This window comes from Budorcas taxicolor, chromosome 3, assembly GCF_023091745.1.
Source record: "Budorcas taxicolor isolate Tak-1 chromosome 3, Takin1.1, whole genome shotgun sequence".
Classification (NCBI taxonomy): Eukaryota; Metazoa; Chordata; class Mammalia; order Artiodactyla; family Bovidae; genus Budorcas; species Budorcas taxicolor.
Window position 1 is genome coordinate 86,278,946 of NC_068912.1, and position 24,777 is coordinate 86,303,722.

Consider the following 24,777-nt stretch of genomic DNA (forward strand, 5'->3'; position numbering starts at 1 on the left):
ATAAATAATAGGACCTAGTTAAACTTAAAAGTTTTTTGCACAGCAAAGGATAGCTATGAGAAATAAAAACCTATACAAAGTACTCACTAGTCCAAGAAAAAACAGCCAGTTAATAATAGAGATGGCCTAATATGAAAGTTTTCTGATACCCAAACCCTTTATTTATTGATAAACTATAGCTGATTTCATGTATTTTATTTTTCTCCTTCCTGAATGAATTCTTGTCTTATGTGCTCTCTTCATTAGTTAGATAACACTGAATATTTTCTAAGGTTCTGACAAAGTATTTTACAAACTTCAGCACCCAACATCCTCTTAAAAAGGTGATGTCCCAAAGCCAGTTTTGGATGAGTCATGCAAAAAATATTAGGATCAAAAATCTCATCACCCAGACTGATGCACGCTCCTGAGAGAAGTAGATCTTGGTGTGTTCAGTTCATCATTTTACTCATTACTTTCAACCAAAAACACTCTTTTTGTACTCAGCTCGATATGGATTACTGTGTTCAGATATACTAATATAGTCCTCAATTCCACTTATATCATCAGACTGCTTATCTGGAGGACACACTGAAGGCATTCTTCTGAAAATAGAATATCACCTGAAAAAGCCTGGATTGTAATTTAGCAGCTGCATAATCATTTATGAAAATCTGAACCAACATAAGGTTCTGTATGTGAAAGAGAAAGCTTATCAAATGAATAAGGACAATTTTTATTGAATATCTGCTAAGTCCTAAGCACTGATTAAATTAAGCTAATTAAAGTACATTTTATTTAGCCACTGAATATGTATCTCAGAATCCAGAAATACAATTATACTGAAGATCTGTAGCTTTTTAATGGCAGAGCTGTGCTTGAATTCAGAACCTTTGGCCTTCTGCCAACCCTCAATATTACATTATTATGCTATTTCTTATAAGCAACGTAGGTTGTTTCTAGAAAGTAGATATCTTCAAATAATTGAAATTCACTTACCTTGTTTCTTTTCACAGTTGACAGCGCAACCTAAAATAAGCTGGAGCAATCTCCCAAGCTCCACAGAATCTGAACATTCAGTTATCTGGTTTAAATCAGGGATAAGTTCTTCAGAAATCTGTTGCCCCAAAAACTGCAGTGTTAAAAATAAATTAGATCACTCACTTATGTAGGCTACACAGAACTAACTACATTTAGTTGTTATAAGGAAGATAAATTCTATAAATAGGTTCATGAAATGATTCAGATAAATTAACAAATGACAAAACCACAATTATTGACTAAAACCAGTTAGCAAAGTGCAAGAAAGCTCCTAAAATTTTGAGAACCAACCAAATGCAACTAACATGGTTTCATACCAAGTATGATTTTACTCCACTGTCAGAGAGAGGAATTGTTTAAGAAGCCCCTGGCCTGATCTATTATGATAAAACTTATGCCTTTCCATAAAAAATAAACAGATTTATGTTAAGTCAAAGAATATTCAAAATATTTTGATATAGTCTCGATGAACAGAGAAACACAAAATAAACTGTCACACTCTGACAAATGAATAACAGATTTAAACGATTAATCTTTGCTGGCTCTATAATTTTTCTGCATGGGGTCCATGGGATAGCAGAGTGGGACACAACTCAGAGATGGAACAACTTTCATTCTATTTTTTTGTTGTGCCACATGGCTTGTGTGATCTTAATTTCCCAACCAGGGACTGAACCAGTGCCCTGGGAGTGAAAGTGCCAAGTTCTATCACTGAGCTGTGAGGGAATCTTGGCATTAAAAAGACAAAAAAAACACAAAACTTCAAAATGAGTTTTAGGCATTAGTGAATTGAAAAATTTTAGTTCTAAAATTACTTGGAAGAAACAAGTTCAATTGTACAGAAATTTAAAAACAAATTCGTTAATGGTAAAACCAGACCGAAAGCTTTCACACATTAAGCAATTAACCTTCTAATATGAAGTAATCTTACTAGAGAATTTCTTATAATGCTGAATAAGAAAAACAAAGTACTTGAATAATGTAATATCTAATGTGACTTTAATACTACTTTTATTTTGCATTCTTCAATTAACTTGCACAAGCATAATTTCATAGTGTATTTTGCTGCTGTTTATACTAGAAAGAAACAGAATAATACTTTGAACAGAAAAGTACTTCAATTTAATTATAAGATCTACTTTATAGCATTGCATAAAATAAAATTATATAAAGATGTAAGCAATTTTATTTGAGAAAATAATCCGAGTAGCAACATATAAACATTATTTTACAAATCAATATATTAAGCTTTAGCCCTTTTATGTTCACAAAATTTGAGTGTACTAAAAATGGAGAAAAAATAGTATCTTTCAATTATGAATTATACATCATAAAATGTTATAAACTAAAAGCAAGTCATTTTTCATTGTCAATGTAATTATCACAGAGTATTTTATATTAAATAATCAGATGATTTTCATACCTCATTGTAGTAACTCATAATTCCTTGAAGTACCTTCTTTAAATTACTAGCCTAACAGAAGAAAAAATAAGAATTAAATCATTTAATATTAATAATGAAAGAAAATACATGTCAAGGTAAAAGAAAATAAAAACTTCCCAATAAAAAGGACAACAAAAATACGTATTGGAGTTCTACAAATACAAGTACATGGTAATTTTTAAACATCAAAGCTTTATTCAGAGTTTTATTAAAGAAAAAATGTTTTACTGCTTACATAGTTTAACCACAGTGATTCTATTTAAAATGAGCCACAACTAAATTGTGGCTAAGTTAAAATTCAAGTACTAACTTAGAAAATTTAGCTATGAGCATGTCCACCTTTAGTCATCTGTAACAACTAGAAAACAGGAATATTATCTTCAAGCTTAGCCAAAAGATAATATAGAACTCTAATTTCTGAGAGAAGAAAAACAAAAAAGGTGAGCCCTATACTAGTCTAAGATTTCTCTCTAGAGGTAATTTTCATACCATGGCATAGGGAGGTGGAAAAAGCAAAGCCTGACATTCCAGTGGATTTGAGAAGATAGACATCAGAAGTTCAGGAAGGTCAAGGTAGTTGGGATTTGCAGAGTAGATAAATGAAGAGGTGAGAGCTATGGAAAGAAAGAGCTCCAGAAATCTGCATAGTAGTTCCTTTGACTCTGGCTGAACAATAATTTGCACGTACATGGGTGAAACTCCATGAGATTAAACAAAAATAATTTCCAAGGAAACAACAATCCAGGGAACTATAAACTGAACAATTCCTGAAGATTGCACGGGGCCAGAAACAGCTGAAATTCTCACCAGTAACAGTGAAGAGACCATGACCAGGTTCATACAGATAAGCATTCAATAAAGACCTCAAAAAGGTCACAACTTAATGAATCTAAGTAGTCCAAGAGGAGAAAATAACTCTAGATCTGCCTTACATTTCCACAAACCATGAAAGAATCAAACTGATTCACAAGTACCTTAACTGCCTGTGAGAACAAAATCCAACACTCTTTAAAGAAATACAAAAAAACCCCAACACTCAATAATAAAATTCATACTATCTAGCATCCAATAAAAAAATTACTACATGAAGAAGCAGGAATATGTGAACTATAATTAGGAGAAACCACAGTCCATAGAAAGAAGCCCAAAAATGAGAGATGAAAGAATTAGAAAACAAAAGTTAAAACTGCTAGTTTAAAATGTTCAAGGATTTAACAGCAGGAATATAAGAAAGCTAATGATTTTTTTAAAAAAAATTAAAAAAAAAACTAAATAAAGAGAATATTAATGGATTTTTTAAAAAGCAAGACCTATTAGGTATCCACAGCATTTTCAATATAAATAGAAAGAGACTAAAGAAAAGAAAAAGACAACAGACAAAAAAAATCATAACAAAAGTGGTTCTATCAGTATCGGACAAATTACACTTTCAAACAGAAAATATTACCAGGATAAAGAAAGTCATTTCATAATGGTAAGTAGATTCATTCATCAACAAGACATAAAAAACTAATGTATGAAAACCGTATAACATAGATTCAAATTACATGATTAAAATATTTGCAGATCTGAAAGGAGAAACTGAAAAATCCACAATCATCATTACTGATTTGAAAACTCTTCCTCCCTTAACTGACAGAATAATCAGACAGAAAATCAATAGAGATATAAAAGATGTAAACAGTACTATCAAAGAAGTGAAATAATCTATACTTGTAGAAATGCAGAATGTATGTTATTTTCAAGTGTACATGGAATATTCACCAAGACAGACTATGTATTAGGTCACAAAATAAGTCTCAGTAAATGTAAAAGAATTCAGAGTATGTTCTCAAACCAAAATGGAATTAATTTATAAATTAATAAATAAAAGATACATAGAAAATTCTCAAATATTTAGAAGCTGAAATACTTATTCTAATACTTAATTCAGGGCTCAGAAGAAAAATCACAAGGGAAATTATCAAGTAGTTTGAATGAAATGAAAATAAGAACATAATAAGTATGTTAAAATGTGTGGCTGTGGCTAAGGCAATGCTTACTATTAGGGAAAAGTGCTTAAAACATTATTTAAGCTTTCATCTTAAGAAACAAAAAAAGTGCAGACATAAAGAAGAAGGGAAATAATAAAGATCAGAAAGGAAATCAACAAAAAAGAAAACAAAAGCTGCTCTTTTGAAAAAAAAAATTCAAAAAATGGAAGATCAAACCAGATTTATCAAGAAAGAAAATAGAAAAGACATAAATCACCAGTATTGAGGCAGAAAGACTAAAAACAGTTCAAAGATTCATCAACATGCTAAGCAAATTGTAGTAAATCAGTGTAATGAAATACTAGTCAGCAAAAAAAAACAAAAACAAACTACTAATACAGGCAACATTGATGAGTCTCTAAATAAAACATTACACTGAGTAAAAGAATATCAGAGAGTTCATAATGTCCAATTCCATTTATATTGAACTCTAGAAATTAAGGGCTCCCCTGATAGCTCAGTTGATACAGAATCCACCTGCAATGCAGGACACACCAGTTCAATTCCTCGGTCGGGAAGATCCCCTGGAGAAGGGACAGGCTACCCACTGCAGCATTCTTGGGCTTCCTTTGTGGCTCAGCTGGTAAATAATCCGCCTGCAATATGGGAGACTCTGGGTTCATCCCTGAGTTGAGAAGATCCCCCAGAGAAAGGAAAGGCTAATCACTCCAGTATTCTGGGCTGGAGAATTACATGGACTATATAGTTCACGAGGTGGCAAAGAGTCAGACAAGACTGAGCGACTTTCACTTTCCAGAAATTAAACCTACAGTGACTAAAAGCAGATCTGTGGCCATCCAGGGCCAACTTAGGAGTGAGGATTAACTAGTAAGGGGAATACATACATGTTTTTGGTTAATGAAAATGTTCTATGTCTGATTATGATGGTATAAGAACACATATAACTATCAAAACTGAAACTATACACAACAAAATACAGCCTTCAGTTAGTTTAAAAAAGAAGATTTAGTTGAGCTTGGAGAAGGAAATGGCAACCCACTCCAGTGTTCTTGCCTGGAGAATCCCAGGGACCGGGGAGCCTGGTGGGCTGCCGTCTATGGGGTCGCACAGAGTCGGACACAACTGAAGTGACGCAGCAGCAGCAGCAGCAGCAGCAGCAGCAGCAGTGCTAATTTCAGAACCACTGTTTGGATCGTGTATATCTAGCATTCATTCTGCTTACCTTTATTCTCCAGTTGTCACCAGTATCTTCTTTAATTCGGCTTAACCAAGATTCATCAAACCAAGCTACATCACTACAACAAAAATACAAATGAACATTAAAATGTTTTTATGACATGAAAATAGCAAATCTAATCAATAGATAAAGTTATTTTCCATCTTAAAAGCTGTCCTTATTAAGAACAGTAAATATTATTTAAAATGAACCCACTGAATTTTCTGTTATTCCTAAGGGTTTCTTTTGGAATTTCTCACCGTAAATGAATTAAGTCATTAACATCTTCAATTTAATAAAATTTACTAAATAACTCATACTAGGCACCCTGGTGGCAGGTATATGTAAAAATCCCAATCCTAAAGGGAAAAAAAAGAAAACAATTTAATGTATATACTACATGTAAAGCACTGTACCTAATGTTTTTCCATATCACATCATTTTAATATAACAGTAACTTAGTAAAGGGTATATGATCCCCAATCTTATTCCTTTAGTGAACTCAGAATAAGATAGTAATTTGCCCTAAGTGACAATGCTGTTGCTGCTGCTGCTGCTGCTGCTAGGTGACTTCAGTCATATCTGACTCTGTGCGATCCCACAGACGGCAGCCCATCAGGCTCCTCTGTCCCTGGTATTCTCCAGGCAAGAATACTGGAGTGGGTTGCCATTTCCTTCTCCTACGCATGCATGCATGCATGCTAAGTCACTTCAGCCATGTCCAGCTCTGTGTGACCCTATGGACAGCAGCCCTCCAGGCTCCTCTGTCCACAGGATTCTCCAGCTAAGAATACTGGAGTGGGTTTCCATTTACTTCTCTTAAGTGACACTAGTACATAGCAAAGTTTACTATTATATTTGTTAAGCCTTAAATTGACATAGAAGTCCACGACAAAGAGCTGCTATATCAAATTATTATGTATTTAATAAGGCCTTGAAGAATAACCTGATTAAAAATAGTCAGCTATAATAAAAGATTATATTCTAAACAATATTTGGAGGCTTACTCTGAGTAAAAAATTGAGTGAAATTAACACAAAGATGAAAAATTTACTATCCTCTTCGAGAAACAGCTACTAAAGGGAGAAAGTAAAGAGCACCTTTATGGCAGAAAGTGAAGAAGAATTAAAGAGCCTCTTGATGAAAGTGAAAGAGGAGAGTGAAAAAGTTGGCCTAAAGCTCAACATTCAGAAAACTAAGATCACGGCATCTGGTCCCATCATATCATGGCAAATAGACAGTGAAACAGTGGAAACAGTGGCTGACTTTATTTTTCTGGGCTCCAAAATCACTGAAGATGGTGATTGCAGCCATGAAATTAAAAGATGCTTACTCCTTGGAAGAAAAGTTATGACCAACCTAGACAGCATATTCAAAAGCAGAGACATTACTTTGTCAACAAAGGTCCATCTAGTCAAGGCTATGGTTTTTCCAGTGGTCATGTATGGATGTGAGAGTTGGACTGTGAAGAAAGCTGAGCGCCGAAGAATTGATGCTTTTGAACTGTGGTGTTGGAGAAGACTCTTGAGAGTCCCTTGGACTGCAAGGAGATCCAACCAGTCCATCCTAAAGGAGATCAGTCCTGGGTGTTCATTGGAAGGACTGATGCTGAAGCTGAAACTCCAACACTTTGGCCACCTCATGCGAAGAGCTGATCCACTGGGAAAGACCCTGATGCTGGGAGGGATTGGGGGCAGGAGAAGGGGACGACAGAGGATGAGATGGTTGGATGGCATCAGCGACTCAATGGACATGGGTTTGGGTGGACTCCAGGAGTTGGTGATGGACAGGGAGGCCTGGAGTGCTGTGGTTCATGGGGTTGCAAAGAGTCAGACACGACTGAATGACTGAAATGAACTGAACCTCAAACTAAGGGATGCCTGGAGACCCAGAGACTAGAAACAGCACAGTAGGATCCTGACCTAGAGGTTTTGAAGGGAGCATGGTCCAGTCAATACCTTGACATAGGACTTGTAACCTCCTGAACTCTAAACAAGATATTTTTGTTGTTTTAAGCCACATAATCTGTTGCATTTTGTTATGAAAATCCCAAGAAATGAATACAGTTGTAGTTACAGGTTTTCTCCCATTTGTCTTTAAAATAGCAACAGTTTCTGCATTTAAAAAAGAGATACGTATTATATATTCGCACTAAAGATAACAAAGAAGTGTAGAATCCTAGCAACAATTTCATGACTCATCATGTCTAAGTCATATACTTTGGGAATTGATTTTTAAGACTATTATTTAGAAGTGTATCTGCCTCAGGTAACTAATGAAAGAATTATTCACTAGATTTTGCTATTTCCTTAAAAAGGCAAACTTTCCCATCTCATTTTCAGTAACAACTTTGATGTGAGTCACAACAGCCATCAAAGAAATACATAATAAATTGGAACATATATAAAGTGCTTTGAAGTGTTCAAAGAAATAAAATAAAATTTGCTTCTTTTTTTTTTTAAAGCAGGAATATGATACACTAACCCAACTAAGGGAAAACATATGCTGTGAGTTTCACAGTCTGGAACCAGACTTCTAAAAAGCTTACAAAAATGGAAAGGAGTTCAAAAGAAAAATAAATTCAAACTGGCTCTTATAGGATAAGGAGGTTTACACATCTAAGTACATGCAAAAACAAGTAAATGAAGCAAGAGGTTTAGGGCCAATTTTAGGTCACTGTCATTTGTTTTATGAAGAAAGAAAGCTTTCTGATTGGTTCACTCATATTATCCCTGCAGAAAAGCTATTAGAAGATGCTAAGAGACAAAAGAGAGAATAAAAAAAGAAAAATCAGAGAGACAGAAGATCAGCAATAACAAGAGAATCCAACACATTATGTAAAAATGAGTTGGTGATAAAGGATACAGTTTAACTAAAATTAACCTGACCCTACTCTAAACATCAGGTATAGTACTGGCATATAGGAGGTCAAACAGCCATATATATATCATCATATAGTGGTAAAAACAGCTCTCATCTACTATGTTGTGGTGTAAAGCTATGAAATATGCTTCAATACATACAAATAACATTTTTGGATATCAAAGTAAGTGAACATTCATCAGCCTTACATCTATGCCAATCACAAGATAGCTATATCTATACCAACACCCACAACAATGAGAAAAGGCCAGACTATACATTAAAACAATGATGAACTTCCCAAATCAAAAAGACCATGTTCACAATTCTTGTGTGCATGCTAAGTTGCTTCAGTTGTGTCCAATTCTTTCTGACCGTGTAGACTGCAGCCTGTCAGGCTCCTGTGTCCACGGGATACTCCAGGCAAGAATACTGGAGTGGGTTGCCATTCCCTTCTCCAGGGGATCTTGCTGACCCAAGGACTGAACCAGTGTCTCATATCCTGCTTTGGCAGGTGGGTTCTTTACCACTAGCACCACCTGGGAAGCCCAATTCTTAGTTTGGACCAAGTAAATCACTTTAAAGACAATCTACATGCAGGTCAGGAAACAACAGTTAGAACTGGACATGGCACAACAGACTGGTTCCAAATAGGAAAAGGAGTACGTCAAGGCTGTATAACGTCACCCTGCTTATTTAACTTATATGCAGAGTACATCATGAGAATTGCTGGAATGGAAGAAACACAAGCTGGAATCAAGATTGCCGGGAGAAATATCAATAACTTCAGATATGCAGATGACACCACCCTTATGGCAGAAAGTGAAGAGGAAATAAAAAGCCTCTTGATGAAAGTGAAAGAGGAGAGTGAAAAAGTTGGCCTAAAGCTCAACATTCAGAAAACTAAGATCACGGCATCTGGTCCCATCATTTCATGGCAAATAGACAGCGAACAGTGGAAACAGTGGCTGACTTTATTTTTTGGGCTCCAAAATCACTGAAGATGGTGACTGCAGCCATGAAATTAAAAGATGTTTACTCCTTAGAAGGAAAGTTATGACCAACCTAGACAGCATATTCAAAAGCAGAGACATTACTTTGTCAACAAAGGTCCATCTAGTCAAGGCTATGGTTTTTCCAGTGGTCACGTATGGATGTGAGAGTTGGACTGGGAAGAAAGCTGAGCACCAAAGAATTGATGCTTTTGAACTGTGGTGTTAGAGAAGACTCTTGAGAGTCCCTTGGACTGCAAGGAGATCCAACCAGTCCATCCTAAAGGAGATCAGTCCTGGGTGTTCATTGGAAGGACTGATGCTGAAGCTGAAACTCCAACACTTTGGCCACCTCATGCGAAGAGTTGATCCATTGGGAAAGACCCTGATGCTGGGAGGGATTGGGGGCAGAAGAAGGGGATGACAGAGGATGAGATGGCTGGATGGTACCACCGACTCGATGGACTCCTGGTAAACTCCAGGAGTTGGTGATGGACAGGGAGGCCTGGTGAGCTGTGATTCATGGGGTGGCATGGGGTGGGGGGTTGCTCTGCCATTCAAGAGTCGGACACGACTGAGCGACTGAACTGAACTGAACTGAACTGAAAGCTAATCAGGGTAAAAATAAAATAATTAAGAAACATTTTTAAGAAAGCAGGGAAGTAAGGCATACTTCAGAATGACTGCCAAAAAAAATATGTTAACATGCTAAATTTATCTTTTAAAGTGTTAATCTTGAGTTAACCATAAAATCTGTCTATTCAAATTAGATCATTTTAAAGATTCAAAGTAACTAAGATTATGATATTGTTTCTAGTTGTTTTTTTTAAGAATGGTAAAGAATTTCTGCTAACCCATTTTTTGCTAAAGCATTTTTCAGAGTCAATCATAAAAAAGAACCTTTACAAAAATGATGGCAATAATTAAACAATTTCTGACATCTAAAGCCATGTAGCAGACATAGGATTCATTGAGGATATATTATCACGAATGTCAGCTAATACAAAATCAATATGACAATAAATTATGACTATAGCATTGGCCCTTTTGTCTTATTAAAAGTACAGTTCATACTGTGGATATTATAACCCAAATCCTCTTACAACGCTTGGCCAAAATGGTGAAATAACGGATTAAGGCTCTTTTGATATTGTATAATTACTTAAAATGGGCCCAACCCAAACAGAATCTCTTTACTGGGTAAGGTTCCCTAGCATTTGTGAGCTAAAATTTCATTTACAGAACATTTCATAATTGGTGGATTCATCCAATTGCTATTATTAATTCAAATATAAATTTTAAATTTAATATTTTTTTCTAAAACCAGTATTTCACGTTTGAATTATCTTAAAAACAATAATCTCTACACACTGATACCTTAAAATGACAACAGTATAACTGGAGAAAACCTTGTAAGAAATTACATCACTCATTTAACCTGCTTCTTTCCTAGTAACTATAACTCGTGAACACGACCAGAACAAGTTTAAAATTAAACATCTCTTGAATAGATAAGAATCCTGATTGGTAATTTAATTAAGATGTATCTCTATGAATAAGCAAGAAATAATCAGATGGTAAAACTTTTTGTCCCCTAGATGAATACCTTGATACCATACGCCTGTCAGCGCTAAAAAAGATCAAGTTTCAGTAGCCTTACAATATAATTATTTTAGGAAGAACCTGAAACAATACTTACATTTGATGAAGAACTTGTGCCATGGCAACTCCACTAGTCAGCTGTTTGACATCCTGACAGGGTGCAGCAGTATTGAATGTCTGCAGCTAAAATGACATCAAGCAAGTTACTTTAATGCCATACTCCTCACTCCACTGAATTTATATACATGAATGAACACTAGAGAGAACACTCTCTGCCAAACAAAGGAAACTATACTAATAAGTTTCTATAGCTGTGTTGTATTTTTATAAGCATAAACACTTAACATTTCATAAAAGCACTGAATATTATACCTAAAATATTTAGGTATATCGATGTCATGTATGAAGTACTTCAGAATTTCTGAAAAATACATGTAGAACTCTTAAGAGAGTCATACTTTGTGTTTTGTCAGTTTTTAGGAGAATAACATCAGAAAAAGAACTTTAAAATAACCTAATATCTGCAAGTTAAAATTTCATTCATATCACTTGCTAGGAAAACAAAGGCTACAAATGTCAAGTTTAACACTACCTAGTTTATCACTGAGCTCTAGGCAAGACTTCTGCCTGCTACCAACAGTTATCCTTAGAGCACGAACAGTCCAGGGCCCACCTACAACATCAAGTTGTTTCTATCTAGTTCGGTGCTAGATACTACTAACTTTCCAAATCTGTTGAATATTCGCGTATATTTTGAAAAGAAAAGTGAAATGGTGGCAGCTCTTTCTAATAGGTAAATACCAGATAGAAGAATTATTTAAAAGCAAATTACAGCAGAGCTAAAATGGATTATATACCTTCTAGAAATCCAACCTCAATCTGTAAAGATCTTAAATTAAATACACTATGATTCTCTTTTCCCACATTTATTCATCTCCTTTACTATTCAATTATTCAATTCTAACTCCTTAGTTTACCACCATAAAACACCTTTAGTGGTTGCTGCTTATTTTGAGGTTCTAGAAATCTGTCTCTATTATCCTAACACAACATGGAAGATTAACAGAAATTAAATCAAGCCACAATTACTTTCAAAGCACAAAGATAAAGATACTTTCCTGAGCTTTCTACTGTACGTAGGGCACTGCAGTATAAGGCGGAATTACAAGGGAACATTACCGGGTTTCCACATTTAAGTAGCTTCAGTTGAGAATTCAGGAGAGGAGAAAAAGACACGAATCATCTCTAGAAGATGCCACTCTACTCCCGTGACTGCAGCAGGCACAAAATGTCCTCAAGTGTGCAAGAGTCAGCTAGTCTTAACTAGGGTGTGTACTAGGAAAGACTTACTAGAGACGATTCCAATGGATGGTCCTGAGTACTACAAAGGACCAGCAGAAGGAAGCTTTAGGAAATAGAAACATGGAAAGAGTACAAACACAAGAAAAGAAATGGTATTTTTAGGTAACGCATAGTTCAGTATTGCTGGATTTCTACGCATTTCAGTGCCAAGGGAGACAACCAAGGGGCACAGGTTAGAGCTCGGAAGGGCCGTGGTGAGAAACTTGGGATTAACCTTCAGGGCATTATCCATATTATGGGGAAACAGCAGAATAGTTTCTGCCTCACAAGATGGTTGTGAGAATTAAATAAATTAGCAAACACAGTGTACTTAGATCTGTGTCTAGCACATGGTACAAATTCAACAGCTGTTAGCACATCAGCTGTGAGTCAGGGTTTCTCAAAGTGTGGAGTCTAAGACAACATGTATCAGAATCAGAAAATCCCCAAGTGATTGTTAGGCACCTCATTTTTTTAGAACTATTGCTCCGGGTGATGAATCACTGAAGAGTAACAAGGGAGAGACATCTTCAGTATGTTGTGGAGGGCAGTAAGAGTGACACAGAGAATGGGAGAGAAGAGCTTTATACCTGTGTCGATCAGAAGGCTCCGGCAATGGTCTTTGTGATAACCTGGGATGCTGAGATGTGTTACCATAATACTGACTGAGAGGACAGCGTGAATTCATGGAATATGTAAAACACAAAGTAAAAAGGATTTTGCAGTTGAATGGGTGTACAAGGAAGGAAAACCCCAGGGTTTAGGGCATTTTTCAAAGGAAGATAATCATGTACTTTCAGGTAAAATGTGGCTTCCATTTTTCAACCCTTCCTCCTTACACTTTACCCCATTAACTTTCTATAAAATGGTTGCGATTAGTGATTTTAAAAAGACAATTTCATGAGACACAGACTATTAGACAAAATAGTAAAGATGTATGTAAAAGGAGTAAATACATTGAGTGCCTCAAGGCCCACCACACCCAAATTAAGATCAATTTCTCCTTTTTACAGCCATGAAAAGTATTTCCTGTAAGCTTTTAAACTAGTTACAAAATAGGTAACAGAGAATGTCATTTCACTTGGCTAAACTGAAAGACTTTATAACCAAGAAGTGTGAATAAATTATAAAGCCCTGTACGGGGAGTATACCCAAAGCAGCAGGACAAAAGAAAATGTATTCTTTCAGAACACTCTTCATAGAGGTGAAGAAGCCGAAGTCTCTTTGTGAGTGACCCAAAAACGACAGACAAGGCATCCATCTCTAAACAGAGTCCTCTGGCAAACAGCATCTTATTTTCTTCTTTATTTTTAAATAAAGCAAATGATCAGAAATGTGGAAATGCTGTTCCTGAACTGCTTCAATATAAATGTCAAAGAAATCAAGAAAGAAAAAGGGATTTCACAACTGTAAGTCAACAAAAACTCAACTTTGAATCAACTCTGGTCTCAAATTCTCTTCCTCCAGCTGCTCATTTCAGAAACAGAATCACTGCTTTGAGTTCTAAGATCTTTATGAAAACGATTCAACCGTGCTTTTTTTTTTTTTTTTTTTTTTTGGTAACTTGGGCATATCCAACACTTTAATTTTATTGGTAAAATTCGAGTCCAAAGACTTTAAAATTTCAAATGTCACAGAGCCAAGAGGCAGAATTAAATTCATCTTTACACACATACCTTGAACTCTCTCCACCATGTAAATGATGCCAAATTTATCTTTCAGTCCTGAATTTTTTTGCTAAGTGGCAGTATAACATTTTGAAGAATTAGTTGTTTTAAGATGAATTTCAAATCATAAAGCGTAACTTTTAAAACACTGTCAGAACAGGCATCTCTTCACCTAACCAACTCTTCTTGGTGACTTCTCTGTTAAGGATGGTTCTATTGTCCCAGAATAATGTGCAGCACTGAGACAACACGGTTTACTAGCAGCTTCGCTCTCTCCTCTGTTATAACTTTTTTTTTTTAACTTCTATCTACAACTTCCTCTCAACAGGTTAACATTACTTAAGATTGGCAGGGAACACATTAAGAGTCCAGGGATATCATGACAAACGTGCCTTCCATTACCATCTTTCAACCTATCATCAAAGACCATTTATATTACTTGTAAGGGTTCTTCTCTGTGTCTTGAAAACTCATTTCTCCTGATTTCAACGTGTTGAAATTCATTAATCCTCTATGAAACAGTTAAAAAAATGTATCCCAGGTACTTAATGGTGTAATAATCAATGGTGGAATATCAGTCTTCGAGATCAGGACCAAGACTAGGATATTTACTATCATCACGTTGATTCAATGTTGTACTAGAGATCCTAGTCAGTTTTTGTTTCTGGTGACAGAACAGAAAACAGGTCAGGCAAGGGCTCTGTCCCCAAAGTGCAAATAAGATGACTTCAGAGAATGTTAAGTGTTTACAGACACAACAAAAAGGGGTTAACAGATTACGACGGGATATGAGTAGGGTACAGGCAGGTCACTCACTGTCACAGAGTGTCTCTGAAAGATGACACTAGACCCAATAAATGAATGGTAAGAAGTCAATCAGCCACTGAAAGAACTAGAAGAAGGATATTTCAAAGTAGAGGAAAGAGAAGTTAAAAAGCTGTGATGCATTTATAAATAAAACCCCACACAAATGCTTATCTTCCTAAAGAAAGTCAATGCAGCATGGGGGCACAGAGAAGTATGGCATGAGGGCAGTTTGTGGAAAGTCGGAGAGGTAAGCTAACACTAACAGTGAAGTGGCTGACAATCAGCAAAGTTCTCTGAGAATCATTCAAAGAAGTAAAGAAAAGCCTAGAGGCAAGAACCCAAGAAACTAAGGCAGAAGATAATTTCACAAAGGAACCATCAATTAACATAAGGATACTAAAAGTTTCCAGTTTGCCAAAGCCAGTAAGAGAAGGCCTTAGAGAAAAGAACTCCAGTGCAGTGGGCTGAGGTGTAAATAAAAGTTCAAAAAGTATAAAGGATGAGTATTTAAAAATGAAAGAAATAGGACTGAAGGAAAGTGGGGGGATACAGTGCGGTTCAGTAGACAGTGATGGCTTTCTATTTTTTCTCTTTAGGAGAGGGAAGATTCGAGCAAGTTTACATGTAGTGAGGAAGGAGCTAATGGAAAGGAAAAAATTGATACTAGAGGGGATAAATGATAAAGCAGTTTTAGACAACGTGGAAGGTGTGGATCTACAGCCAGAGGCAAAGATAAGGAGGAGGTCACTTTCCTGATGGGCAGAAGGGCTGGGCAGAAGGGCTGGGACTCAAACAGGATACTGATTAAGGTTTGCAAAGAGAAACACGAGAGGAACTGTATAGTTAATCTTAATAATAAAGCTGGGCTGGGTATGGAAACAGGAGGATTTGGCTATAGCAGCGTTTGGGAGGCAACAGTCTGCACATTAATTCTATTTTCTCCATAGTGTTTCAGCAGCCTGAGAGAGAACTCGAGAAGCAAACAACCGATTATACTGTCATCTATTATCATTCCTTATGTTTTAAATGATTTTTTTACATGGGGCTTCCCTGAAGGTCTAGTGGTTAAGACTCTGCACTCCCAACGCAGGGGGCATGGGTTCAATCCCATCCCTGGTGGGGGAACAAAGACCCTATATGCTGAATGGCATGGCTGAAAACAAATAAAATAAAAGTTTTACTGTTTTTAAGGAATTTTGCCTTGCATTACAAAAAATACACAGATCTACCTACCACACCAATTAAAATGGAAGATTATTTGATTATTCTTGATATCTTTCTTCCTCAGTGTCTTATACAAAGTAGGAACTTCACTATTAATACTGATTAAAAGAATGGATATAGTCACGAAATAGTTTAAATTTTTAAATAAAATTCATGAAAATCTTATACTTCATCATCAACTCTCATATAGGTCAATGACATCATGAAGACTAACTTTACTATATAAGTCACATGTTTAGAGCAACAATGCAACAGATTAGGAAACACCCTTTAATTAGTCATTTACTAAACCACACCAGCAGAAGTAACTGCCTTGTTTCATGACAACCTTAAATACGGCATTTAAACCCCATACTAAGTTTAAGCGAAAATATGGGTGAACAGTCAGCTAATTGCTTTTAACTCAGAAACTCCAGATGCTTGCATTTTACTTAGAGCAAAAACTATTTACCTCCAAAGTGTGAAGGTAGCTTTACATTATGGTTATTTACAAGAGAATTCACATACTGCCAGAAACATTCCCTGATTTCTTTCTTTTGAATTACATGCACTGAGAGATTGAGAAATTCATCAATTACTGCCTCTTAATCTAGTCTGTTTACATTCCATTCTACACAAACTCCCCGACACAAAACTAAACAACTGCTTTAGGGGTGAGCATCACTAACTGCACCTTGTGGACCATGGAGCGTCAAACCTGCCCAATATGGATTAGAAGCCACACCTAAATGTCAGCTCTCTCCGGTCGCTGAGCACTTCCAAAAGGTGAGCCACTTTTGTTGATCGCAATACTGAGGACAGATCCTGTCTGTCCAAACCCAACACAAATTAATAGGACTACCAACTGCAGATAAAGTGCAAACGAAAATGCCAAGTATTTTTTCTTTAAAGAAAATGCTTGTCCATTGGAAGAGGAGGGGAACCAGTGAGAAAAAGAGAATACGAGCGCCCCACCCCCAACATTATCTTCTGATCCACGCAGGATATATATACGTGGAAACATCTCTTTTAAGAGGCTTCTACAAAAACGGATGTCCTGGGGTCCGGGAGAAGCACTGACCCATGAACTAAAACCACTTCTTTGCCACCTGTGTCCAAATTAGTGCTAGGTGGTTGCAGTGGGAGGGAGGTTTCAGAGGGGGGTCTTCACTCCCAAGTAGCATAAAGGTCTCTATGAGTAGGCTGTTCTGCAGACGGAAGGCAAGAATGTCGGTGGTCCAGAAAGTCTAGGGCCTGGGCGCAGAGCAGCGGGGAGCAAATGGCCCAGCGGGGAGTAAACGGATGGGCGCTAGGCTCCCGCCACAGCTGTCGGGAGCATGATCAGGGCGGTAAGACAAGTGTCCTCCTTCCCGCTCCCCCACCCCACCCCCAGCTCCTTTTACCCTTCCCCCTCCCGCCCTCGAAGACAGAAACACACGTACGCACACTCACTCACCTACGCACACCTGCCCCGCGACCCGCAGGTGGCACTCTCGAGGTCAAGGGCGACTGGAGACGCGGAGGGCAATGCGCGGAGTGTCCGGGGCGCAGGTGACCCTCGCTCCTCCGCAGGCTAGCCTGCGAGAACCAGGCACGCCCCCGCCCCAGGAACTCGCCGCGGCCCCTCGGCCCCCTTCGCCCCCTTCGCCCCCTCGCACTCACCCAGATGATGAGGCTGTCGCACAGCGGCAGCTCGGACTGCGGAAGCGGCTGCGTCTCTTCCATGGCCAGGACCGCCGTCGACTACACCGCTGACACCAACACCTCCCTCCTCCCCGCGCTCCCCCAGGAGCCGGCGTCGAGGACCTGCTCGCCCACCAGGAAAGCTCGGTAGCCAGGCCCAGTGCCGTCGCCGCTCACGCGCGAAGCCTCGCGCGGCCGACGTCGCCGGCGTAACGCCCTCCTCGCCGCTGCCCCCGCCCCGCTCCGCAGTTCGCCCCCACCCGCTTCTGGCCCGGACTGCGCCGCACGGCACCTGAGCCCCGCCCCCTCCCCTCTCCCCTCCCCGCCCTCCTCCCGCCCCTCCTTCCCACTCCGGCACACCTCTGCCTGCCGCACTGAGTGACCTGGGCGCGCACCAGTCACAAAGAAGATAGGTGCCTGAGAGGGACGGGTGGGGCGGGGAGGGGGCGGGAAGAGCGGGAATTGGTTGAGCAAGAGGGATTGCTGATTGGACGCACCCTCTTGGGCTTCGACCAATCAACGTGAGACAAGACTGAGCCTTCTAGTGAGAGCTGGAGCCGGTGGGAAGGGGTTTGTGACCTGGCAGGTGCAGTTAGGGCGGGGGGCAATGAGTGCGCGTGCGCGATGGGGCGTTAGTGTGGCCGACGATCGCGTAGCCCTAAGGGCAGAAGTGGCCACGGGGGCCTAGGAATGTGTAGGAGAAACTCCAGGAATCTTCCCGCCTTCTTGCGAGTAGGGTAGCTCCTGGCTACACCTGTGGAGACCGACAGACTGCTTCCACAGCGTCTTTAGAGATAGATCCTACCAGTGAATAAAAACCATCCAGAGAGGGAAAGCTAATGTTCTAGGCGCTCATTAGAAATGGATATTTTAATTTGCAGATATGGGAAAGAAATTTTTTCTTATGGGGTAAAATACTATTCAGTTCAGTTCAGTCGCTCAGTCGTGTCCGACTCTTTGCGACCCCATGAATCTCAGCATCACCAACTCCCGGAGAGAATACTATAAAGCTGCTTAAATCAAATAAGCTCTCACAAGATCACAAAACCATGGACAATTTTATTTTAAATGAGGCAAAAAGGAAAGCCATTTTCAGGTAGGAAAATGAAAAATGAAATGATCTTTTACTTTTCAAAAAAATATGAAAGATATCAATGTACAATGCTTGTTATGTTTCTAGAGCGGTTGAAAAACCTGTCTTTTCTCAAAATGTTCCTGGAGGAGGGGGAGGTGTAAAATTGGAAACTAAGGTACTGACTGATATATAGCTTAGGCTATTGAATTGGGCTAGAATATCCCATGGACGGAGGAGCCTGGTAGGCTGCAGTCCATGGGGTCGCTGAGAGTCGGACGCGACTGAGCGACTTCACTCTCACTTTTCATTTTCATGCCTTGGAGAAGGAAATGGCAACCCACTCCAGTGTTCTTGCCTCGAGAATCCCGGACACGACTGAGCGACTTCACTCTCACTTTTCACTTTCATGCCTTGGAGAAGGAAATGGCAAGCCACTCCAGTGTTCTTGCCTCAAGAATCTCACGGACGGCGGAGCCTGGTGGGCTGCCGGCGGAGCTTGGTGGGCTGCTGTCTATGGGGTCGCACAGAGTCGGACGCGACTGAAGCGACTGAGCAGCCCCAGCAGCAGAATATTATTACTCTCGCTTGATTTTCATCACTCATTCATAAACTCATCAGTTCATGCTCTGTAAAAATGCAGCTGGCTCATTTACATCATTGCATTTTTATGTTTCGACATGGAATGTTTAAAACTGATCACTGCAATTAAAAGCCCCCCAATTTAAATCAGTCTCATTCTAAAAATAGAGTACATGCATTTGCTGTTGAGTCCCTTAACATTATTCCAGGACATTCTTACACTGTGTGGAGTTATTTTATACTTCTGTACACTGGCAACACTAGTTATTGTCAGTCTCCACAATATGAGTTAATGAAAAGTAAAAGATCTAGGAATTGAAGACCTGGTCTGGGTCTTGATTTTACTCTTCACTGGCAATGTTGACAGCTTTCTCCTGTGGAACCTAACCTCCACCTTCCTAAAATGATGAGAATGACACTAACCTCCCCTGGGTACCTCATAAGGGCAAAAATGATAATGGATGTGGAAGATTTTTATGAATGAAAAACTCTTTCGCAAATATGAGTTACTACAATCATCTATGCTTTGAAGTGTATAAGAACATGTCACTAAGAGCCACATTAGTGACTACTGGAAATATTTAAGAAGGGGCAACTGAGGGGCAATTCAGTTATCTTTCTGGGATCTATACAAGCAGAGAATAGATGCCCAGTTCTCTTCATGATACTAGATTCAATAGGAAAATATTAACATGTGAGGACATGATTGTGAATTTAAAGAAATATTTCAAATTTGAAAAGTTAGAAAAGTGTAAAACATGAATCTCTGAAATAAGAGAATACAAAATAATGTTGAAAAGAGTAAAGTGCATTTTCACATACAACTGGAACAAGCATTTTAGAAAATTTTTTCTGTTTTTAATTATAAGATTATCTTCCATTACATTGGGCCAGGAAAAAAAAGATGTTAAGAGAAATGCCTAATACAATGTAGGCTGTTATTTTCCAACTGTTGGCATTCATTTCTAAAAGTCAGCACTCATTATTTGGAGAATTGAATAAAACCAACTTTTAAGCACTAGCAATGGAAGTATAAATTGATACACTCTTCTGAAAAGTTTTTGAGGATATCAAGAATCTTCAAAATGTTCAAGCCTTTAAGTCAATTTTACTTCCAGAATCTATTCTAAGAAAATAATCAGATGCCAACAAAGTTGTTGATTGCAGTGCTATTTATCAAAGCAGAAAATAGAAACAGCCATTAAATATCTGAAAGACTAATGATTAACTACATTATGATATATCCATACAATAAAATATATAGTAGCTCTTAAAATATTTTGAAAGAAGTTTAATTGCTCAGGAAAATGCTTACAAAATAATATTAAAATTAAAAAGTGATGATACAAATCTGTACATACAGTGTAGCTCTCTTGAGAGAGAGAGAGAGATGAATAGTAATATAATGATAATATCCAGGTTTTGTAATAATTGGTAAGTTTTACCTCTTTGTACTTGACAACAAACTAAAGAACTGAAAATAATTAAAATTTTGAATATGGCTAGATCTCAACTTTGGAAGAATATATTTAAGAATGCAAACAAACACACATACACACACCCCACCCCTAGGTGTTTGAACAGAGAGAGATTGAGAGTTGATTAAAATTATGCCTATGACCTAGCAATCCCACTCCTGGGCATATACTGGGAGAAAAGCATAAGCTGAAAAGCTTCATGCACCCTAATGTTCATTGCAGCACTGTTTACAATAGCCAGGACATGGAAGCAACCTAATGTCCATCAACAGAGGAATGGATAAAAAAGATGTGGTACATACATACAATGGAATATTACTCAGCCATAAAAAGCATGAAATAATGCTATTTTCAACAACATGGATGGACCTAGAGATTATCATACTGAGTGAAGTAAGTTAGATGCAGAAAGATAAACATCATTATATGTGGAATCTAAAAACAATAGGATACAAATGAACTTATTTATAAAACAGAAGTAGAGTCACATGTAGAAAACAAATTTATGGTTACCAGGGAATAAGTGGGGGCAGTAAATTGGGAGATTGAGATTGACATATACACACTGCTGCTGCTGCTGCTAAGTCGCTTCAGTCGTGTCCGACTCTGTGCGACCCCATAGATGGCAGCCCATCAGGCTCCACCGTCCCTAGGATTCTCGAGACAAGAACACCGGAGTGGGTTGCCGTTTCCTTCTCCAATGCAGGAAAGTGAAAAGTGAAAGTGAAGTTGCTCAGTCGTGTCCGACTCTCAGCAATCCCACGGACTGCAGCCCACCAGGCTCCTCCGTTCCATGGGGTTTTCCAGGCAAGAGTACTGGAGTGGGGTGCCATTGCCACACTACTATACGTAAAACAGATAACTAATAAGAACCTGCTGTAAAGCATAGGGAACTCTACTCAATACTTTGTAAAGGTTATATGGGAAAAGACTCTAAAAGAGTGGATATATGTATATGTGTAACTGATTCACTTGGCTGTGTCCTGAAACTAACAACACTATAAATCAACTATATGTCAATAAATTTTTTTTTAATTAAGTTCAAACTTTAGTGTTCTAGATACCTGATATGACTTATTGCCTGGATGATCTTGGGCAAGTCACTTAATTTCAGTAATCTCCAATTTCAATCTCTGTAAACTCAAATAATACTTATATATTACTGTGCATTTCTACATTGATTAGGGATTTTTTGGTGATAAGTGAGTGAAATTTAACCTGGTTACTATTAAAATGTTATTGCAAAGGTACAAAATTTCATGGATTCAGAGAAAAAAATCTAAAGAAATCCACATGGGAAAGGGCAGGTCTCAGAGCAGCTCATCAGATCTAGGTTGCAAAAATTATAACAAGTCTTTTCAGGAGAGTGCCACCCAGATGAATATGATAAAAATGGTTTCAAGTCTTTTTGAGTTATTCTATTCAAGATTCAAGTTGAAGAAAGAGCATCTAGTGGTCTATCATGACATATTTGTCCAATCCTTTGCCAGAAGATAAAGTACCTAGAATGGCTGCCCTACCAGGACTGTAAACCCAAGGTGAAATCATGTAATGGTTGCCCCATGTGGATAGAGTAGGGGATATGGATGCCTGCAGACAAAAACAAAAACCAGCAATTCCCTCCATGTAAACTCATATGGTTGCTGTGAATACCAAATGCATATAAAATGCCTAACAGAACCCCTAGCTCATGATAGTTGCTAAATCTATTTTAGCACAACTATTATTTACACTGCATGTATGTCTTAAGGTGTGTGTGTGTGTGTTTGCAGTCATTATAAAAACAGTGAAAGAAGAAACATTAAAATTTTGGTAGAGGTTATTCACAGTGATTATTAATTTTTAAAATTTCCTCTCTTACCAAAATGAACTAATATTACTTTTTAAAAATAAAACCAAAAATTCTAAAAGAGAAAGATGAGATCAGGATTAGATTTTTCAGCTCTAAATTGGCCTCTAAGTGGATGGATATGTGATAAAAGGAGAAAAGCCCTAACTAGGTACCTTAAAAAGAACTGTAGATGGCTCTACTAATAGAGGTATCTGTGCCTTGCCCATACAAGTTATGGAGTGAAAAAATAGAGAAGTCTAAGATTTTCCCTGCTGCTATGTAGATAACACTGAATGGGTGAGGGTGGACACCAGATAGAAGAAAACCCTGGCCTGACAGGCACAGATCTAGACATTCAGAAAGAACAGCCATTCTAGCAGAGTGGCCATATCAGCAGCAAACAACCCAGTCGACCTCCCCAGCAAAGCATCCATTCCTGAAGCAAATTATTGGGCCCCTACACACAAGATCTGACATCCAATCAGCATCTAGATCTATAATCAGCTGAATACAACAGGAGACATTTCTAGATTGTGACAATTTGTAGAATCTGGGAGATACTTTGGAATAAGAGTGTCCACACCCTGGGAAAGGGGGTTTACAAGCCCTAGGTAGACTCCCAGGGAAAAGAAATGATGATGAAAATCTACATTTTAAAACAACATCTTGTTCTTAGGCCTGTGATCAGAGTTAGTGCAAGTGCCTAGCTCTATTAAATACTGTACTGGCTTTAAGAAAGCAAGACCGCAAGACCAACCCCAAACACTAACCACAACTGAGCTTTAGCTTTTTGATGAGACAACCTTGGACAGAATTGACTTGAGCACTTAGTGAGGGTCATCCCCACAGGTATTTTCAGACCTGGTGACTATTGAGAAAGAAACTGGAGAAAATGGATCAGGGATGAGGACTACTTCCCACTGGGTGTAAAAGGGAATACTTCACCTTGGCCACGAAAATAATGATCATTTGGAGGCTTACATGATACTGAAAATATTGCTTCTGGGGCTTTTCATAGACTTAAGAGATTTTATATCACTTAATAAAACTGCTTTTAAGTGCATTTTATTTCAGTATTTAAAATCAATATGATTACCAACCTGTTGAGCTACCCCAAAAGAGATTATTTTAAGATTTCAGTGATGAGGTTCATGTTCATGTTCAAATCAAGAGTGAAGGCGTCTCTGTCACTGATGAATATACAGATACAATATGAAAGATTTTAAATTTATATTATAAGAAAAAAATTGCACAAAGTGATTCTGAGATGCAGATTAGCATTCAGGAGGTTTGTTAAGAAGTGCTCTTGAAGGTCTTCCCTGGTAGTCCATTGGATAAGAATCTGCCTGCAGGGGACAGGGATTTGATCCCTAGTCCAGGAACCTTGGAGCAATTAAGCCCATACAGTATAACTACTTAGTGTGTGTGTTCTAAAGCCTGCACTCTGCACCGAGAGAAGCCACCACAATGAGAAAACCATGCACCACAACTAGAGAATAGCCTCTGTTCTCCGCAACTGGAGAAAGTCCATGCACAGCAATAAAGAGCCCATGAGCTGCAATATTACCCAGTACAGGCGATAAGTAAATTAATTAATTTATTACTTTAAAAAAGAAGTGCTCTTGGGAATAACAGCCGTGGAAGGGAAGGAAAGGAAGCAGAAGTGAGTAGAGGGAGAAAGAAGGCTGAGATGGAGTCCTGTTGATAGTCCCAACCAACCCCTGTGGAGCTCTGAAGCTGGGATGATGCTTCTGAGTTTTCTGAGTTTGAATGAAAGGGGTTTAATCCGTATGCCTCCATAGTCCTTGGATGTGGGCTATCCTGGAAAGGTGGCATGGCAGCCCAGGCAGTTTACAATGGCTGATGGCTGGCTGTGAACAGCACTCCTCCAGGTTGGGATCTGGGCATCACATCACAGAATCCTCTGAACAGTAGTCAGGCCTGCAATCATGTAGATGGAGGCGGGGGTGCCATCACTCAGAA

At 38.3% G+C, this 24,777-nt stretch overlaps 1 protein-coding gene across 1 annotated transcript in view; it reads right to left on the bottom strand.

The window, feature by feature from the left end:
• Window positions 1-17,873, bottom strand: part of HOOK1 (hook microtubule tethering protein 1) — a 65,918-nt gene extending 48,045 nt beyond the window's left edge. The window contains exons 1-5 of the mRNA XM_052637571.1: window positions 17,811-17,873; window positions 11,228-11,313; window positions 5,681-5,753; window positions 2,444-2,494; window positions 979-1,111 (exon numbers count right to left, since the gene is read on the bottom strand). Coding sequence (XP_052493531.1) covers window positions 979-1,111; window positions 2,444-2,494; window positions 5,681-5,753; window positions 11,228-11,313; window positions 17,811-17,873 — 406 coding nt within the window. The remainder of the gene's footprint in view (window positions 1-978; window positions 1,112-2,443; window positions 2,495-5,680; window positions 5,754-11,227; window positions 11,314-17,810) is intronic.
• Between the last annotated feature and the right edge of the window lie 6,904 nt (window positions 17,874-24,777).